The 21144-nt window shown below is 37.9% G+C and overlaps 1 protein-coding gene and 1 pseudogene across 4 annotated transcripts in view; both read left to right on the top strand.

Moving 5' to 3' along the window:
- ANKFY1 (ankyrin repeat and FYVE domain containing 1) overlaps window positions 1–21144 on the top strand; it is an 89541-nt gene that overhangs the window by 41259 nt on the left and 27138 nt on the right. For all 4 annotated transcript variants that reach the window (XM_069482115.1, XM_069482117.1, XM_069482118.1 and 1 more), the window contains 7 exons: window positions 1853–1988; window positions 6393–6516; window positions 7711–7860; window positions 9171–9336; window positions 15784–15988; window positions 18162–18230; window positions 18436–18635. In XM_069482115.1, the coding sequence (XP_069338216.1) occupies window positions 1853–1988; window positions 6393–6516; window positions 7711–7860; window positions 9171–9336; window positions 15784–15988; window positions 18162–18230; window positions 18436–18635 (1050 nt within the window). The remainder of the gene's footprint in view (window positions 1–1852; window positions 1989–6392; window positions 6517–7710; window positions 7861–9170; window positions 9337–15783; window positions 15989–18161; window positions 18231–18435; window positions 18636–21144) is intronic.
- Window positions 9577–14433, top strand: LOC138391942 (histone RNA hairpin-binding protein-like; annotated as a pseudogene).

The raw sequence follows: 21144 nt of genomic DNA on the forward strand, positions 1-21144 counted from the left end.
GATTGTTTTAGGAGATGATGGTGAATTAACCTGGTTGCAAGTAAATCATGGGTCTTCAGTTCCACTCAATTGGCATCACTCCCTTCAAACTCCTCTCCACTGTAGTTGAAAGAGGGAAGGTTAATCAGAGCTAATTTGTGTGTCCTAATTACTAAGTTAATATGGTGTTCCTGGTCCTTGTTGCACCTTTCCTAGATAATCAAGAATTGAGTATAATTTCTTAAGTAATAGCAAGCATTGAAGTCACATGGAGGACTTGTTAGGATGCAAATGCTGGGTCCCATTTCCAGAGTTTCTGATTCAGTAGGTCTGGGGTAGGCCTTAGAATCAGATTTTCAAACAAATTCCCAGATGATGCTGATTCTAGTATCACAGGCTCACCCTTTGAGAACCATTTGTGTTGAACATGATTTTAAGTGGTCCTCTGACCATCAGTCCCCTTATTCTGACTAATCAAGAGTTGATTCTAGTTGAAATAATAATTTAGATATTTTATACTATGATTTTCATCCCAAGCATTTCCCTAAGTTGCTCTGCATTCCTTATTTTAACTTAAAAAAATTATACAAGTAATGCATGTTCATTAAATAAACAGGAAAAATGTGCTAAAAGAAAAATGAGTTATGAATTCTACCTGGGTTGTAATTTTAGTGTATATGCTCCCAATTTCTCTATAGACACACAGAACTGTGTGGTATGTATGGGTATATGTATATATACTCACACACATATATATAATCCACAGATATCTTACAAAAATAAAATATTAGTCATGTATTTTTAGCGTGCTATATAGTAATTATATTTTTATGTTGAATATATATCTATATAGTTTTAATTGCTGCACATTTTTCCAGTGTGTTGGTATATTATAATTTATTTAATCACTTCTCCATTTTGACTCTTGTTCCAATTTTTCATTAATAATATTGTGCTGAATATCTTAATACATACCATATTTGCCCAGTTATTTTCTTAGGATGATGATTTACGTGTATAATTGCTATGTAAAATGTTATACACTTTTTAAAAGAAACTTTTGGCCCGGCGCGGTGGCTCATGCCTGTAATCCTAGCTCTCTGGGAGGCCGAGGTGGGCGGATCGTTTGAGCTCAGGAGTTCGAGACCAGCCTGAGCAAGAGCGAGACCCCATCTCTACTAAAAATAGAAAGAAATTATATGGACAGCTAAAAATCTATATAGAAAAAATTAGCTGGGCATGGTGGTGCATGCCTGTAGTCCCAGCTACTCGGGAGGCTGAGATAGGAGAATCGCTTGAGCCCAGGAGTTTGAGGTTGCTGTGAGCTAGGCTGACGCCACGGCACTCACTCTAGCCTGGGCAACAGAGTGAGACTCTGTCTCACAAAAAAAAAATAAATAAATAAAATAAAATAAAATAAACTTTTGCTAGTCTCAAAGACCAAAAAATATACTATAGTTTGGTTATTGGTAAGGTTTATTGGCTATTTTTATCTTTGTGAATTACCTATTTATATCCATTGCTCATTTTTGCATTGAGTGTCCAACTTTTCATTTTTATTTGTAAGATCTTTTTATTAGAATGTTAACTTTTTGTCATATGTTTCAAATATTTTCCCTAATTTATTTGACATATATTTAGTTGATTTCATTTCCCCCACAACTATCTCCTGTAAAACACTTTAACATTTTCTGGAGTCAGATGCTGCCGAGACTGCTTACTCACCATTTTTAGTGTCTGTATAATATTTCTTTGAGTTGAGTGTACGATAATTTACTTTATTAGCCTCAAATTTTTGGGGTCCCTTAAAAAAGCCTAATTATGTTATCTGGTGCTTTTTCAGTTTTTCTCTCTACTTTCTTTCTTTAATCAGATGCTAACCCTGAAGTGACAATGACAATGCTTCGCTGGATCTATACGGATGAGTTGGAGTTCAGAGAGGATGATGTGTTCCTGACTGAATTGATGAAACTAGCAAATCGGTTTCAGCTACAGCTCCTTAGGGAGAGGCAAGTCACAGCAGATATATTCAAGCACCTCAGATGGTGGTGGCTGAGCTTTAATTATGCCAAGCTCTGGGAAAACAGCTTCTTCTGCTAATGTAAATAACTTTTGCAAGGTGTTCTTTTAAAGGCAATGGTGGGGAGAGAATTTATCTCCCTTGCTTTGTGTTATCTTGTAAGCTAAATTTTGCTAAAGCTTTTCAATATTCTCTTTTCTTTCACTGGTCTATTACCTGAGATTACATATTTGTATAAACTGATAAATTGAGTATGAAATAATATGTTCCAGTGTCTAAACTCTCAACTTTCCCTCCCAGTCTGTTTCCTTTGACATTTTATTCTACTTTCTGATCTATCTAATCAAATGAAGTCCTTGGTCATATTCTCTGTGTTGGAAACACATTAATTAATGCCTAAATTAATATATGAGAGTATGGTTCAAATAAGTTTCATAGCTCTAAGTGTTTTGGAGATCTCACTTCATTTAAGTTACTGCTTTTTTAGGTTGCCAAGGAGATAGCATGCTGTGTTTTCTTATTTTGCATTTTCTCTGTTGCTCTTCCACGTTGGCATTTTAGAACAACAAAACGTTCACCAAATGATGTCCTGGAGCATCTTTCGGAGATACAGCTTTTGGTAGTCAGCTTGGTTGACGGAGTGTCTTTTTCAATCACTTAGTGATCTTTTGTATTCTCTTGATTACATAAAGGAATGGCTTTTCTCCCGGGTGAGTGAAGGGATGGTTTCAGCCATCAAACCACCCCTTGCTGTGTTGCCCTCAGAGAGCCAAAAGAGACTTTGCTACCTAGAGCTGCTTGCTGTTTTCACCATGGAGCCAATGGTTTTCCCCTGGGGTGGCTCACTGTACTTCACATGAATCAGTGGATAGGTTTCTCCTGTCTGTAATTGATGTGGGCTTGAGCGTATTTTAATATCTAAATCCAATAACTAAAAAAACTAAAAAACAACAGAAAACCAGGTCCAAGATCTGTAGGCACCTATAATATTAGGTTATTAGCAAAGCTAACTTCACAATTAACTCTTTCATTTGTTTGTTTTGGTGAGTTTTGGTGAGAGTGAAATGAGACTGATTTTAATTAGTTGGTGATTTATGTCTTTATTTTTTTCAGATTTCCTGAGCTTTCTCCAATTGATCTTGTCAAACTTGCTTATAAATTAAATTGCTTTGATAAAAATGCCCTGGAGTTGGTAGTTTAGATAATTGTAATCTGTGTAATGGATTCTTTAATTAAAGTGTTTGTTGTTTACTGACTGAGTAGGCTTCATAACTCTCAACATTACCAGATGCTCAATTTTGTGTTGTTGGATGTATTAAGTTGTTATCTGTCATGGCCTTCTTAAGAGCTGGGATGGAAGAGACCCAGGAGTGGATTCAAATGTTGGCTTTTAAAGGGTCACAGGGTGCCCACTGCTGTCTGCAGAAGAAATTACACATTTGAGATAGTAAGTGAAAGGGCTCTTGCAGATGTGTACAGTTCAGTATGAAGCAGGTGTTGCTCATTTTTGTAATGTAGGGATCTCGGTGTTTTTGGAATGCTATCACCAATTTGATGAAAAGGAAGTTTTTTTGGTAAGTATTATCAGGAAAATACTCTTTTAAAAAAGAATAATAATGTATACTAAAAAATGGCAGTTAAGAATTTTTTTTTTCCTGATTATAAAAGTATAATACATGTTCAGTGTATGGTATTTGGAAAATATAGAATGCTATAAAGAAAAAAATAAGTCATCTGTAATTCAACCACTCTTTACTTTTTGTTGTTTTTCCTTTCAGTAATATTCCATGTTTCTCAGCATATGCTGAAGATTGAGATGAAAACTAGATAGGAGTTTGTGGGACACTTACATAATATGTATGCTTGATTTTGTATTTTAAAAATTAGGTTTGTTGTTTTTATGCATCTGTATCCTTTTTGTACTCTAAGATTAAAAACATACATTAATAACAACAAAAAAAAATTCCCTACAGGGAAAAGTTAGTCTGTCTTGCTACTTTTCAAAGAGAAGATATGAGCCAGGAATCTAAATTTTTAAATAAGATTATATGTTCTTCAGTGGTGTAAATCATGTCAGTTACTATTTACAGGCTATCCAAATGGCAAATGGCACTTTGGGGATCCTAGAATTAGTGACAACGAAGTGTCTGCCAGTTTTAACAAAGATCTATCCTCATAAAACCTATTTGAGTCCCTTAGTGCAATGTCACTTAACAGAGCAAAGGAAAATGGGATTTCCCGATCCTCAGCATTCGTTGCTAAAAGTGCTTTGTAAAGTGCTCTACAAGAGTGAGTCATTATTCCCTGAGATCATACTGTGTATTAGGCTGCTTGGTGTAAGGATGTTAAGAAGGCAAGACCATGAGTATTTATCATTGTAAAAGTGGTCAGAAGAGGATTTTTTGTTCTGGAATGTTCTGATTTCATAGCTGAGTTCAGAGTGACTTTGTCAAACATTGCTGTGGTGTGGTATGAGTTTGAAGAAACCAATGGTTCAGAAAACTGAGGTTTAGAAATATGCTGTTATATGTAACTTACTGTTCTAATTTATTATTATAGTAACTTATTTAGATATTAGAACACCTGACGTAAAAAATGTCCTGGACAGATGCTTCTTTACACTAAGTTAGCTATGTTAGTTAAAAACAAAGCACCAGGTCTTTGTATAAAATAGGTGCCTGCATTTACTGCTAGATGAAGAAGGTGCTAAGATTGTATTCTTGCTCCTAGCCTAAGGTCTTATTTGTGAGGTTTTGAAAGTCTGTTCTTCATCCTTCCCAGCTCTTTCTTAGGACCTCATTCTTTCTTCTCCTGTCACTCACTCCCGTGGACTTTGTCCACTTCTGTTACCTAAAGCTCACCTGTTAAGTCTGGGAATTATCTGCTAGCTAGTTATTCTTATTTATAATAGGACTGAAATCCATTAATATCAGTTATTAAATTGCAATTTCCTTTTACACTTTTTCTGTTTTTCCTTACTAAAGGAATTTCAGGCCTTAGAGAAGGAGACGGCTAGGAGGGTGACTTCAGATCTATGGGCATGCCTATTATGTACGTCATGCTGTGCTAAGTATAACTAGTTTTCCTTCATCTTGAAAAACACACAGATTCCTCAAACCTCTGAAACAGAGCATTATCTTTATTTTCTAGAGATGGAGATGGGGCAGAGAGCTCAAGTAATTTGGTACCTAAAATTTAGTGGGTCTCAACTCAGGTCTTTCTCACCTCATAGTTCATTTTATTCTCGACACTACATTCTGCCTTTGTGATTAGAAAAGAGTTTTTGTGGGGGCTGTGCGACAGGGGAAGCAATGGTGGTTGTCTGGGAATACCCCTGACTCCACACAGGCTTCTGTGGCTGCCCTTGGGGTGAACCTGACATGCGGGGAGATGTGGAGGCAAGAGAGATGAAGGACCATGCTGTGGCCGTCCTTCCCCCATAGGCCTGGTTTTGTGGAAGACTCACTAAGGTCTCCGGGAATTCTGGGGTAGAGGCAGCACGGGTCTTTCCAATGCTGTATCTTCTAGGCTAGGATGTGGTGCCTGTTTTGTGTTACCGGAAGCCTGTATGTCTGCATGCGGCTCTCTCTTCCCTGATGTAGCTGCCGTTCTCTTATTAATGATTCTGAAAGAATCCTGTTGTTGATATAGTTGATATTCTCTTATTAATGATTCTGAAAGAGTCCTATTGTTGTTGTTACCTGGCTTTACGGGGAACATCCATTATAGCCAGTTTTTCTGTTTTGGTGTACTATGGTTTTATTGTTATAGCAGAAATAGGATTTTTGTGTGTGTGTGTATACGACGGTTTGACTCTTAATTGTTTCTGTGCATTGTAGATATTCTGGGTGGACTTTTAAAATACAGATTTATTGAGTTATAATTCACACACCATACAGATTCATCTTTTGGTAGGACTTTTAAAGGAGGTATTAATTTATTGAGGCATAGAGCCTCATATTTGAAACTATTTTTAAGCCACACTTTTTGCATAATAGAGTTGTGCTAGTGGGAACTACAGAGGTGTCTTGTACAATTAAATATCAAAGAACTAAACTGGATCCATTGTGATTCTACAATTACCTGTGTAGAATTCACCTGATCAGTGAATTTTATATCATTACTGTTAAGGCAATTGTGGTATTTTGGTTAGCAAATTTATTTGCAGGTTATTTTGATTCTGACCAGAACTGAGCAGTAAAATATCAGAATGAAATTCTGGTACTTTTAAAATATGGAAGCCCAGCTATATTTATTCATAACTACTTTGCTTAATCTGACGTCATCGTGTTATTGGACATAGCCAGCCAGTACACAGATTATTGCTTTGGTTTGTTCATTTATGAATATATTTGTCCTAATAACACTGCTCATAATTAATATTCTCTTGTAGATGTGAGAAGGGTGTTATGTCTCTGGTGAATGTCAGGAACTGTATTCGCTTCTACCAGACTGCAGAGGAACTGAATGCCAGCACACTGATGAACTACTGTGCAGAAATCATTGCAAGTCACTGGGTGAGTGAGAGGTTGAGGGGGTATGCACAAATCAGTCTCACTGGCAATCAGAAGACTTAGGCTTGGGCGGTGGTTTGATGGAAAGTTACCTCTCTGGCATCTAGTTTTCTCTTGTTACAAAATGTAGGAATAAGTAGTTGGATTAGATGATCTGTGAGACTGTTTTCAGTTCTGAAAGTCCGTTAGTTCTATGATTTCAGAGTGGAGGGGCAGAAGATAGCTCAGGTCCAGAAACAGGTTTGGAAGGAAGGGCACCCGCCTTAGCCCTCCATCTGTGGTGGCTGCAGCTAAGTCACGGGAGTAGGATGCCACTCTGGGGCCAGCAGGTCCTGTGGTCCTCAGTAGCACCATTTCAGAGCTTTCCCTTGCTTTCTCCAACAGGTGAAGATCATTATTAAATTTGAATTTTCCTTTCTTAGGTTGTTTTCCTTATACAGAACAGTTTTTACATTTCTTTGTTACATTGTTCGGCATTTTTGAAAAATCAGGGGTAGCGCTGTTTTATAAATTAGTTTCTGCAAATTATTTGATATTCAACAACATTGTAACAAGAGTCTTAGAGTTTCAGAAAAGGTGGCTAAAAGAACTGGATTTTAAAGAATTCAAACGGGATTGGTAAGCTTTCTGCTAAAGTAGGTAGAAATATAGAGATCTGCAATAATAGTGACCAAGTGTGACTCAATGGAGTGAATTGTTTATGGAAGTTCCAATTAATTCTGTAATTGTAGGGTTAAGGGGAAGAGGATTTTATTCGCACGTGGAGGGCTGCCTCATGGCTCAGCTCTTGTTAGAGGTCAGTGTTGTTTGTGTTTTGCATCTCGCTGAGAGGCGGAGTAGTGCTGTAGTGAAGAGTGCAGGCTTGGGAGGTAGACCTCCTGGTTCCCGATCTGGACTCAGCCGTTTACTCCCTGTCTTAACTTGTGCAAGTTATTTAACCTCTTTATGCTTTACGTTTTTCATTTGTAAAACGAGGTTGATAATAGTACCTCCCTCATAGGGTTTTTGTGAGGATTAAGTAAGTTGGGAAATGTTAGGCCTAAAAAGTAGGGCCTGACACATTCTAAGGGCTTAATAAATGAGTTGTTACTACTTTTTATCTGTTCTGCTTTTTATACTTTCAGGGGGCTTAATAAATGACAGTTGTTGTTATTACTTTGTATTTTTTCTGCTCTTTACTATGTTACTAATTCTTAGGATGATTTGCGAAAGGAGGACTTCAGTAGCATGAGTGCTCAGTTGCTATACAAAATGATCAAATCCAAGACGGAGTACCCGTTACATAAAGCCATCAAAGTGGAAAGAGAAGATGTGGTCTTCCTTTATCTGATTGAAATGGACTCACAGGTACTGTAGCTGCTTTTTCCATTTTCCATATCTTTTCCCAAAACTGTAATGCACTTGTTTTTCCTCTATAATGCTCCTTACTTCCTTAACCATCACTGGCATAGTCTTTATGTACATATTTCCACTAATAGTTTGTTCAAGGCAGTCTGGGGTTTTTTTTGCCATGCTTCTCAAAATTCTTCCAGCCTCAGCCTATTGCCTAATTTCAAAGCCACTTACATGTTTTTAGGCAGTTGTTACAGTAGTACCTACCTTCCAGGTGTCAAAATCTGTATTATTAGTTTTCTTTTACTGCTGTAATAAAGTGCCACAAACTTAGTGGCTTAAAACAACACATATTTGTTACCTGACAGTTTTGTAGGTTGGAAGTCCAGTACAGGCCTCACTGGACTAAAAGTGTTAGCAGGCTGTGCTCCTTTCCAGAAGCTCTCGAGGAGAATCCATTTTTTGCTCATTTGGGTTTTTGGTAGAATTCAATTTCTTGCAGTTATAGGATTGAGGCCCCTGTTTTCTTGCTGGCTGTCAGCTGAGGGCCATTCCCAGCTTCCAGATTCTAGAGGCCACATTCCTTAGCTGGTGGCCCCTGTGTTCATCCTCAGAGCCAGCAGTGGTGGGTCAGGTCCTTCTCATGTCTCTCCTCTCTGACCTACTCTTCTGCTCTCCTCTTTCACTTTTTAAGGACTCATGTGATTAGATAGATTGGGCCCTCCTGGGTAATCCAGGGTACTCTCTCATCTCAAGGTTCTTACCCTTAATCACATCTTCAAAGCGCCTTTTGCCGTGTAAGGTGACATATTCACAGGTTCTGGAGATTAGGACATGGACGTTTTTGGGGGGCTATTACTCTGCCTACCACACTGCCCTAAAAGAAATTCAGTTGCTCTTGACAGATGGGAGTGAAATATGTTTTATCCTCGTTATCCAACATGTGGGGAAACATTAAACTGCTAGGAGGAATTAGATAGTTATGCCATGGCCTTTCATGATAACTGTGAAGCTCTCTGAACCTCTGCTTTGGTACTTGTGCTCTTCAGCACTCTGTCTACGTTTCCCCCGGGGTCTTTACATTGTCTGCCATGTTGTTTACATTTGTTCTGTGCTCCCCATTAATTCTATGCTCCCTGAAAGCATGTGCCCCGAGGAGGCCTGATAGAAGTTTGTGAATGAAGTTGAATTTGTGGAGTAAGCAGTGTCATAGCCCTTAAATTTGACATTTGTATGAGGTGATATTTAAGGGTCAAGGTGGAAGACTTTAAAATAGGTTGTATTCTCTGCTGACTGGGTGCTAATTTACAAACTTATCTGTGTAGCTCCCTGGAAAGCTGAATGAAGTGGATCATAATGGAGATCTTGCATTAGATCTAGCCCTTTCACGACGACTAGAGAGTATTGCCACCACGCTGATTAGTCACAAAGCTGATGTGGACATGGTAGACAAGAATGGCTGGAGCTTGTTACATAAAGGAATCCAAAGAGGTAGGAAGAAGTGTATTTTAAATTTTTCTCTGCAGAAAATTTTATTTTTATCCAAGTAATTTTTGAAGACTCTCTGACTCTGTTCCAAGAATTCCCAAAGGCTTGAGTCTATATTTACAGGCTTCATGATTTAGAATTTGTGATCACTGGGTCAGAGGAAGAACTAAAGAGCTATTGCCTATGCTTTGTTAGTTGACTGTTCATAGTACCAACAGGACCCCAGGAAGAAAGGCTAAAAAGATGGTACTTTGGGCTGGGTGCGGTGGCTCACGCCTGTAATCCTAGCACTCTGAGAGGCTGAGGCGGGAGGATCACTTGAGGTCAGGAGTTGAGACCAGCCTCAGCAAGAGTGAGAGACCCCATCTGTACTACAAATAGAAAGAAATTAGCCAGACAACTAAAAAAATAGAAAAAATTAGCCGGGCATAGTGGCACATGCTTATAGTCCCAGCTACTGGGGAGGCTAAGCCAGGAGAATTGCTTGAGCCCAGGAATTTGAGGTTGCTGTGAGCTAGGCTGATGCCACGGCACTCTAGCCTGGGTGACAGAGGGAGACTCTGTCTCAAAAAAAAAAAAAAAAAAAAAGTTTGCTTGTCCAATAGATTACGCTCTAGGAATTGTGCTAGGAAGACTTTAATTTTGTATCCTAGCATGGATACAAGGAAGGTATGGAAACCACAAATGTTTACAGTATTCTTGGATTCAGGTTCGCAGACTAGACTTCTATCATGGCAAAGTGATAAAGTTTCATTTTGTTCTAGGAAAACTATTTGAAATTGTAGCTATATTTTGAGTATGTTGTTAGTGGTGGGAAAAACATGGAAAGGGTAGAATTGAAATCAAAACATTTTAATCGTAATGAATTAACTTTTCAAGGGGAAAAAACATACTAGTTTTTTGTTTTGTTTTTCCCATGACCTTATTAATTCATAAGTCCCAAATGGATCCTGGCTGACTCTGCTTGGCAATGATCGCTTTTGATGGAGTGAGAGTCTGTGTAGGGGTAGAGTTTCAGTGTGAAATGAAAGCATTCAAAAATGTCAAACCCTTAATTTATTAGAGGGATGGTTAACTTGATTGAACTACTTTGCCATGGCCACTCTTTTGTTGTTTACATTACAAAGACAGAATATACTGGTTTTACCACTTCTTAATCATGTATATTTTCCCTTCTGATTATGCATTCTTATACTGTTATTGCCTATGCTACAATTTTGCCTTTAACAAGTTGCTCGTAGTTGGTGGAATGTAGTTACTTCAAGATGTTGTCCTTTTCCAGCTGTGGCTTTGCCGTTTTTGGGCAGAGGTTTTAATATAAATATCCTTGTAAGCCATGTGTTAGGGTGTTGAGCTTGCTGGCTGGTAGAGAGGAAAATTTTGCTCATCACTGGGTAGGAAATCCTTAGAGTATGTTAGTGTCAACAGCAGACACATTTTTCCCAAGCACCATTCTGCACTGTGCAAAGCCTTCGGGTGCTTAGCCTTCGGGTGTGTGTTCAGTGGGGAAAATTCCACCACATAGGGAATTATTCTTTCCCACATTGTTTAGTGTCTGAGATGTTTATTTTGGAAACATACACTTGTTACCAAAAAAAAAAAAACAATCTGAGAATTATGTTTCTTTCCTCTCAGGGACTTCAGTTCTTATGTTTGATGAAAAAACATCTTTGATGAGTTATTAAATATTTTGGTGATTGCTTAGTTACAGGAATTGCCAAGAATTGGTGATACATTTTTATGCTTATTTTCAGATGATTTAATCTTCCACTCAGTTTATCGGTTGTTTGCAAGCATATGGATTATAGTGTGGATATAATAAACCCGGTTATTGCTGACTTGGAGAGTGTTGCATGATGTGGTGGACAGAGCACTGGCTGTGGAGCTTGGATGTAGCAAGGGTTGAATCCTGCCTCATCCGTTTACTCTGTGGCCTTGGACAGGTCACTTGACCACTCTGCTACTTTTCTTTATCTATAAAGTGGGAACCATTTCTGCTTTACTGGTTTGTTGGAGGAATGTGACACAGTGTTAGTGCATCTAGCGCAGTGTACCAGTTGAGTGGTAGGGTCAACCCAGCGGTTCTTACCTTGCCCTTGCATTGGAGGGTCGTAACCAGACCCAATTCCTGTAGAATTTTTTTTCACTTTTCTTCCTTCAACTTGAGCTGTCAGTGTGTTGACCTGCAGGAATGGTTAAATTGAGTAACGTACTTAAGTTTAATTGTTAACCTTATTTTAAGTTCATTAAAATATGAATGAAAGTCTTTAATAGGGGAGATTTAGGTGTAGGTCTGGGCACATGTTAGAATCTGTAAACAGAATAGTCGGTGATTATCTTAGTAACCAAGTGTACCAGTTAGTTTGTCTAAAGAATGAAATAGCCAGTGTCTGTGGGAAGTCCACAGGAGACACGTGTATGGCCAGAGGGATGCCATCTCCTTTGATTAGCCTGATCTGGGCAAGAATATGAATCCTTGCTTTTTAAAAGATCTAGTTCTTTCTATACTTTTTTACCTTAATAACCAACATCCATCAATGGATCTTTTCAATAGGATGCTCCAGTTCAGTTATTTGTAGTGAATTTGAAAAAGATGCCACCAACTAGAGCAACATGAAATACAGTTTGTATTAATGCAATGATGAAGGTTACTGGCTATTCCGTGAATAGAACTTTTGTCAGGAAGCTGCGTTGAAAGAAAAATTGTGTGTGGATTTTTTTTTTTGTTAACTTTTTTGTTGGTAATATTTTTATATGGACGGATTGTTATAGTAATGTCTCATTTACCTGGCAGCGTCAGTGAATGAAGTGATAAAGTGACTGAAACTTATAAATGCCAGTTTTTATTTTAACTGTTTTTGATGGAAATCTTTCTAAAATGTATTATACATTTTCTTATTGACAGAAACCTTATAAATGGTGCTTTTGACATTTTCTCTTCCTTCCCTTTATTCTGCTCTTTTGATGTAAATTGTTGTCTTTTTTTAGTTTATATACTCTCTGGGCCGACTTTCTTTTAATATGAAACTTAATCAATTTTCAGTTTCCAGTAACTTACAAATGGCTTTTTTGTGTGGGGTGTATTATATTTATGTACATATGTCTGTGTAATTATAAATAAAAATCCTTTATCTTTGGATCTCATTAATAAAGTATATCTAATCTGAAATCTGTAATTTTTTTAAAAGGACTTAAGATATAAAATGTTGTTTTTTTTTTTTATTATGCCTTGCACCTGAATCCAACCATTCATAGGTTTTCTTGTAGCTGTACTCTTATTTCTGTGTGGAGTATTGACCAGTTTATCTTCTGTATGTATAGTGTAATATACTTTTTAAATTAACCTATCTTGTTTTAGTTTTACTATATGTTTATTTCTTACTTTGGAATATATGTCAAGCTTAATGGTAATGAAACTCCCCACACACACACCGAGTATCTTGTATTTTAGACTTTTCATTAATGCTCTTTGTCCTAATAATTGTAAATTCTCTTTCCAATCTCAGAATGTAAGTGGCTTTCTCTAAGATATTTTGTTCTATTGCTAATGTATTTTTTTTAATATATGTATTCTCTCCTAGACTGAATCTATGTGGGGTTTGTTCATGCTACATATTAGGGCCCTGCTTTGTATATGTATTATGTAAATGGAGAGCAAAGGCCTGACTCAGCCTTGTTCCCAGTATGCATCTTACCTGTTGCTTTCAGTACTTTACCGACATCCTATTGTAAAGAAATCTATGCTTTGGCCCTTTGCACCTGATACTGGTACAGATTGTACCCTTCTTCACCTCCCATTTCTCACCCCACTCCCTGCCCCAAAATGGGAGCAAAAGTATGACAATATTTCAGGAGAGGGGGCTGGTTGGAGAAGTCTTAAGTTACCTGCAGTCATAATTGATTTGAATTAGAGCCAGCCTGTTTTGTGTAAGTCAGTGGTGGATACAGGAAAACAAAACAAAACAAAACAGACATGAGCCAGTCGAGCATCTGACAGGCCAGACAGTATCTGAGGCTGTCTAGCTGCTCTAATGCGAGAGCTCACATTCTCTAGCAAGATGGTCCTTTGGGACGTGTTGAAAACCAGATAATTTTGAAATTCCATGTTCACTGAGAACCAGATGAAACCCGTATATTCAATGAAAATAAGTATAGGAATACAGATAACAGATTGAGAGAGCTTTTTGCCACTCCTGAAACCCCATTTTAAGACATTCAGACTGGAATGCAGTTGAAGAAGATGAAATGCTATTGCAAGATATACAAGAAAACTTCTTATAAATAACTTTGTGAGAGAGAAAATCATCATCTAGACGTTGTGATTCAGCTGGGTACCATGCCTCATGCCTGTAATCCCAGCACTTTGGGAGACCAAGGTGGGAAGGATGGCTGAGTCCAGGAGTTAGAGACCAGCCTGAGCAACATAGTGAAACCCCGTCTCTATAGAAATTATTAAAAAAAAGTAGCAAGGCGTGGTGGTATACACCCCTTTCGTACCAGCTGCTTGGGAGGACACTTGAGCCTAGGAGTTGGAAGCTGCAGTAAACTATGATCAAGCCATTGCACTCCAGCGTGAGCGACAGAATGAATGAGACTCCATCTGTTAAATAAAAAAGAGGAAGAAGGTGTGATTCAAAGGTATCTGCATCCACAATTCAAACAGAATTAGAAACAGATCAAAGTGTCCTGATTCAAAGACAAAAGCAGATCAACTATGGAAAGAACACTATTGCCTATAATCAATATATTAATATTAAAGAAGTTCCAAGTCACCTTCAACAACCTGGCATTCATCCTAAGACCACCAACACATTTAAGAAGTACAGACAGTGATCATGGGACCAGCAAATCAAACTCTGGGAGGTTGTTCTGTATCTTGAGGATCCTCCCGCTAAAGAAGGATGTGATTTGCAAGAAATTCATCCTGTAGACCCTGGTGAAGTGGAAACCAAATCTGCAGAAAGTACCTCTGAATCTCAGATGAGCTCTTAGGATAACTTAGATGTGCCACCTGTCAGAGTTACACACATGTGGGCTGTTAAGTTGAGGATGAGGAAGCTGTTAACTGAACCCTTGAAAGACGTTCTGGGTATGAGCTAATTGGTGCCACCTGGAGGCCACTGAGAGAAACAGGTGCTCCCACCAGCTAGGTGCAGTACCTGAAACGTCTGCAGTGGTCCCCAACCTTTTTGGCACCAGGGACTGGTTTCATGGAAGACAGTTTTTCCACGTGGTGGGGGTGGGGGGTTGAAGTGGGAGGATGGTTTCAGGACGATTCAAGCACATTACATTTATTGTGCAGTCAGACCTGTCTGCTAATGATAATCTGTATTTGCAACTGCTCGCCAGTGCCAGCATCACTGCCTCAGCTCCACCTCAGATCACCAGGCATTAGAGTCTCATAAGGAGCAGGCAACCTGGATCTTTCGCATGTGCCCTTTATGGTAGGCTTTGTGGTCCTGTGAGAATCTAATGCCACTGCTGATCCGACAGGAAGGGAGCTCAGGCAGTGATGTGAGCTTTTTCACAAGTATTTTCAACATTAAATGGCCTCTAGTCAGATGTCTTAGTTCTGAATTTAAACATGTATTTGTGGAACCAATCTAGAGTCAGCTTCTCTTTACTGGTATATGAAAAAGTATTTTCACAAATGTATACCTTTAATATCTTAAACTTAATTCTTGGTATGTCAGGGTAATTTTTTTTCCTCATACAGAGCATGAATAGTTAAAGATGGTAAATTGAGCTAAAAGTAATGAATTTTATATAAGCTATTCAGTCTTAGTTTGATATTTGTAAATAGTCCTAGGTTAGACTCTTCTACCTATAATATTCTAAGAGTTAAGGCAATGGAAGAGATTTAGAAAAATATTTTGTGTTTATAACCAGTTTTTTTGCCATGTAAAATTTTGGTAAATACTAATGTGTACAGATTCTCTGTTCAAATATTTACCTATAAACTTCTTGTTAAGATGTTATATTTATACGTGATGAGATTGCAACACTAAAACTTTATAATGAATAAATCAAACATAGGCTTACTCTGAACAGGAAACTGTATACACGTGCAGCAGATTAGGGGTAAGTGTTGCTTAGGTCCAGGCTGTGGGGGAGGGAGATAAATTGTCTTGGGAGGAATCCTGGAAGGCCTTTGAAGGATAGAAGCCTAGTATTCTTAAACTGCAAAGAGATACAGAGGTGCGGGGGTAGGACAGATGATAACAGGCAATCAAAAATTGAACAAAGCCTTGTGAATTAGACCTTGTAACTATGGTCTGGATAATGAGTTTCCACTTACAGATGTCCCAAGAGGTTCCTTCAGCCACATCCGGTTGTCTCTCTTCTTTGTCTGCAGTTACTGACTGCTGCCTTTTGAGGAAGCACTGGCCAGAATAGCTTGCCCTGTGTGTTGTCATATGTTACTTTTTTTTTCTGTTATTTCTTTTCAAGGAGATCTCTTTGCTGCCACTTTCCTCATTAAGAATGGGGCCCTGGTCAATGCTGCTACATTGGGTGCCCAGGAGACACCATTGCACCTTGTGGCATTGTACAGTTCAAAGAAACATTCAGCAGATGTGATGTCTGAGATGGCACAGATTGCAGAGGCCCTCTTGCAGGCTGGTGCCAACCCCAACATGCAGGACAGCAAGGGCAGGTAAGTTGGGGAACAGATAGACTAAGGCACACCTTTGGCACTATTCCCAGAAGATTATTTTATGGTAGCACATACTTGATATACAGAGACTTAATATTCTTTACTTTGGCATTATTCAGTCTGAGTTTTATTGAAGTCACAAATGTTGATTTATAGTCGTAGTGTCACTACTAAGGCCAGAGGGAAAACATTTCCATTCTGGGTAGCTGAAGTGTTTACATTTCTAAGCAATTTCTGTCTTCTTCATATTGGAAGGAAAGAGAGTGGTCATCTAAACCAGCTTCTCCAAGAGAACCTTCTTCCAGCATTTCTTAGAGTTACTTGGACAGTTTGAAGAAGAGGAGCTCACTAACTCCATGCAATCTGTTTTACTAATATTCTGTGGGGTCTAATTGTTAGAAAATTCTCTATATTAAACCAAATTTTACCTTCTTTTATGTATTTGTTTTTTATTGATACATAATAAATGTACATATTTTCAGAGTCAATTATACCTTTTTGTAAATACTTCCACTTTAGATAGCTCTTTATCTGCACAGCTTGCTATCTTTTTTTTTTTTTTTTTTTTTTTTTTTTTGTGAGACAGGGTGTCGCTCTGTCACCTAGGCTAGAGTGCAGTGGCACAATTGTAGCTCACTTTAGTTTGAGCTCCTAGGCTAAAGCAATCCTTCTGCCTCAGCTTCCCAAGTAGCTAGGACTATAGGTGTGCCCAACCCATACCCCACCATGCCCACCTAATTATTTTATTTTTTTGTAGAGACAGTGTCTTGCTATGTTGGCCAGGTCTCAAACTCCTGGCCTCCAATGACCCTCCCACCTCAGCCTTCCAAAGTGCTGAGATTACAGGTGTGAGCCCTGGTGCCTGGCTTTGCTATCTTCTTTCATAGCACAGCCCTTCATACTTGTCAGTATTTATTGTGTTCCTTTTGCCCCTTCTCAGAAATATTTAGTTGAGGACTCCTTGTGGTTTAGAATCTAAGAAAAGGCTGCTTGTCTTTGGGACAGTGGCATGGGAGGCCCTGAAGGGCAGTTAAGCCACCTGAATCACCAACCATAGTTGGAACCCATGTGTCATCATAGCATATGCCTAATATTTTATGTCTTTGAAAACCCTCTCCAAAAACAAAAGATTTCTGGGAAGTTTGATTGTCAGAATAGGAAAATGTATTTGTGTGATAAGATGTATCTCTGTGAACTCTCAAAATCATGTGATAATTACCTTATCTGGCAAAATATTAATAATTGCATTCTTTTTCCCCCTTGTTGATTCTGTGATTTTTTTTTTTTTTCTTTTCTCCAACTTCAGTAAACTTGTGTCTGTCTGAGATAGATGCTGGCCTCAGGGGCCTTGTGCTCTGCAGAGGCAGTCTCGTTTAGGGCACTTCGGTGCTAGATAAACACAGTAAGGAGAGCTAAATGCCACTTTTATCAGTTCTTACTCTGAGTACGTTTAAGCATAACAGAAAATGATGAAGAAGAAGAAAGTTTCTTTTCAGAATTGGTGGAGGATAGGTAAGGGAAAATATGCATACCGATGGTAGAAACTCCTGTTTTCAAAAAAATTAGTATATTCAGTAAGGGATCATTATTGAATTGGAGAATATTTTAGGTCTGTTCCTTTTATTGATTCCTGTTGTTTTGGTCACTAAATAAATGCCAACATATAGGCAAATCCATTTTCATGTTTTGATACTTGGCCATGGTTGTGGAAAACTGTTCATTACAGAAATGTGGAGTTTGCCTGGCATGGTGGCTCATGCCTATAATCCCAGCACTTTGGGAGGCTGAGGCAGGAGGATTGCTTGAAGCCACGAAGGAGTTCAAGACCAGCCTGGGCAACATAGTGAGACCCCATTTCTACAAAAAAACAAAAAAATTAGCCAGGCGTAGTGGTATGCTCTTGTGGTCCCAGTTTCTCAGGAGGCTGAGGCAGGAGGATCACTTGAGCCCAGGAGTCTGAGGTTGCAGTGAGGTATAATGACACCACTGCATTTTAGCCTGGGCCATAGAGTGAGACCCTGTCTCAAAAAAATAAAATAAAAGTAAAAAGAATGAAATGTGGGATTTCTTGTAAATGGTGATTCTGCCTAGGATTCTATTTAATAGTTGCGTCCTGCTGTGAGTAGTCCTGAATTGGGCCCGTCCTGAATTGACACCTCTTTTTATGCTGCAGGACTCCTTTACACTTGTCCATCATGGCCAGGAACGAATATGTGTTCAACCAGCTGCTGCAGTGTAAACAGTACGTAGAAAGACATGGAGAAATGAAAAAGCAGTTGTGAGGGTGGGACTCTTTTAAAATGTCTTTTAATGTTATCAATTTTAATAAGTAAAAGTAAAATAAAAATTTGTAATTCAGAAAGTACAGAGAAAAAGAATGAAACTATTGGCAGTACCGAGTGTCTGAAGAAGATTGTGTTGCTGTTCGTATTACCTCCTTATTTCAGATTAGATTTAGAACTAAAAGACCATGAGGGCAGCACAGCTCTGTGGCTTGCAGTGCAGTATATCACTGTGTCTTCTGACCAGTCTGTGAACCCCTTCGAAGACCTGCCTGTGGTAAACGGGACTTCATTTGATGAAAACAGCTTTGCAGCTCGCCTCATTCAGCGTGGCAGCAACACTGATGCACCTGACACGATGACAGGTAGAGCGTGATAAATCCCTAAGGGGTGATGCTAAGTCTGGAGGCTCCACGAAAGACTATGTAATTGTTTTTGCCAAACATTTAGAAACTGAATGGCATACTGTCTTGTAAGAATTATTTCATACTTAATTTTAAATACAATAAAAACCTGGGTTGTAATTATTTTAAATCCTGTGCTTCAAAAAAAAATGTAGCCAGACATCAAGTTAAGTCCTTTAAGCTGAAACACTTACATTTATTTAATGCATTGATTATCAGATGTTTTGGACTCAGAATTCCTTTTACCCTCTTAACAATTCTATCCCAAAGAGCTTTTGTTTGGGTGGGTTATATCTTTGATATTTACCATATTAGAAATTAAAACTGAGAAATTGTTAGAAGATGTATTAATTTAATAGCAATAAACTATTATATGTTAATATATAACATATTTTATGAAAAATAACTTTCAAAACAAAATTTATTTAGAAGAGTAGCTGGTTTCTTATTTTTGCCTCTGTATTCAATATTTTGAGATATGTTGTTTTCGTTAAAGTATATAAAGAAAATATACCACACTTATGTAGTTGGAAAAGGGAACTATATTTTAGTAGCCTTTTCAGATAACTATGGATATATTTTAGTTGATACTACAGCAAGTAAAATTCATCAAGTGATAGTTTCTTTAAGGTTAGCTGCAATGTGAAACATGTATCAATAAACTTCAGTACTTTGTTATATTAAAATCTGTGGTCCATTTGTGCTTTGAATGGATCTTTTCTCAATGCATGATTTTGTAACATAATGACTCAATCATTTGGAGAATATTGGTTCACTGAGTTATACACATTTTTCACCTGAAAGCTCAAAATTTTATCACTTGGTACAAATTTTATCAATTGTTTTTCTTAAAAAGACAGGCTTGCTTTGTTCATTTTCAAAAACTGTCTACCAAATACATTTGGGTAACAATAGTATGTTAATCATTCTTTCAAGTAAAAATGCTGTTCCATGAGAAAAGCTGCTTAGTTAAGCTTATAGCTTAAACAGTGGCACAAGTGATTTTCCTCTGGTCAACATCATACCTAGGTATGCAGCAGAAGTAGCTTTATGTATACTTCTCATTTTGTCATGCAGAATTTTTTAAAGACATGTACTCCATGTTGAGATTTAACAAAATTACAGTCATGCAATGCTTACTGCCCAGGATGTGTTCTGAGAAATGCATCATTAGGCAATTTTGTCCTTATGCAAACATCATAGATTGTACTCACACAAACCTAGATGGTATAGCTTACTATGCACCTAGCTTATTGGATATAGCCTATTGCTCCTAGGCTGCAAACCTATACAGCATGTTATTATACTGAATATTGTAGGCAGCTGTAACATAATGGTAACTATTTCTATATTTAAACATAGAAAAAGGGCAGTAAAAATACAGTATTATAATCTTATGGGACAACCATCATATATGTGGTCCATTTGTTATGCAGCACATGACTGTAGTAATTTTTACTACTTCATCAAGGACCTTCCTAAGTGAAACTGGCTCTTATTTTTTATTTTAAATTAAAAAAAAAATTTTTTTTTTTGAGACAGGGTGTTGCTCTGTTGCTGGGGCTGGAGTGCAGTGGCATCATGATATTTCACTACAACCTCAAACTCCTGGGCTCACGTGATCCTCCTTCCTCAGCCTCCTGAGTAGCTGGGACTACAGGAGGACACCACTATGCTCAGCTAATTTGTTTTATTATTTTTTTTGTAGAAGTGGGGTCTCTCTTGCTCAGGCTGGTCTTGAACTCCTGGCCTCAAGTGACCCTCCTGTTTTGGCCTCCCAAATTTTTGTTTTTTTAACTGTGAGTGTATGGTGGTTAAGAATACAGTGACTACTAATACATTTTGATGCCACTGCATCGATTTGTGTTAAGGCTCTCCAGTTTGACTCATGATTACTTTTGCACTATCAGTGCAAATGTCAACACAGTGGTGGGAAAAAAATAAGTAGTATTATTATGAAAATAGTTTTGACCTTATAGACCCCCTGAAAGACTCTCAAGAACCCACAGGAATCCATAGACCATACCTTGAGAACACTTTTAATGTATTTCCTTGATCTTACTCAATAATATAAGGATATTTTAAGGAGAGGGATTCCATATAATTCAGTATCGAGTATTAGCAATGTATAAAGCATGGGTAGGTACCACTGACAAGGAGAGTTGACAAAGAAAAAAAAGGATGGATATGAAACAGCCCGTTCCCTAAAAAAGTTAATAATTAACTTTAAAGGTCAAATGAAATCACCAGTCTAAGTGACATAAAAGCTAAAGGTAGTAGTACTATAGGATAAAGGAGTACAGGAAGAACTAAGTATTTTAGAGTGAAGACTTCTGGAAATGAGATTATTACTAAATTGCTTTTAATTTACAAATATATGTTAGTTATTGGCTCTAATTTTATTGATTTCTAATTCAGTCTCAGAGTGTGGCATGCAAGAGATTTGTTCTTTGATATTAAGACTTGAATT

This window comes from Eulemur rufifrons, chromosome 9, assembly GCF_041146395.1.
Source record: "Eulemur rufifrons isolate Redbay chromosome 9, OSU_ERuf_1, whole genome shotgun sequence".
Taxonomy (NCBI): Eukaryota; Metazoa; Chordata; class Mammalia; order Primates; family Lemuridae; genus Eulemur; species Eulemur rufifrons.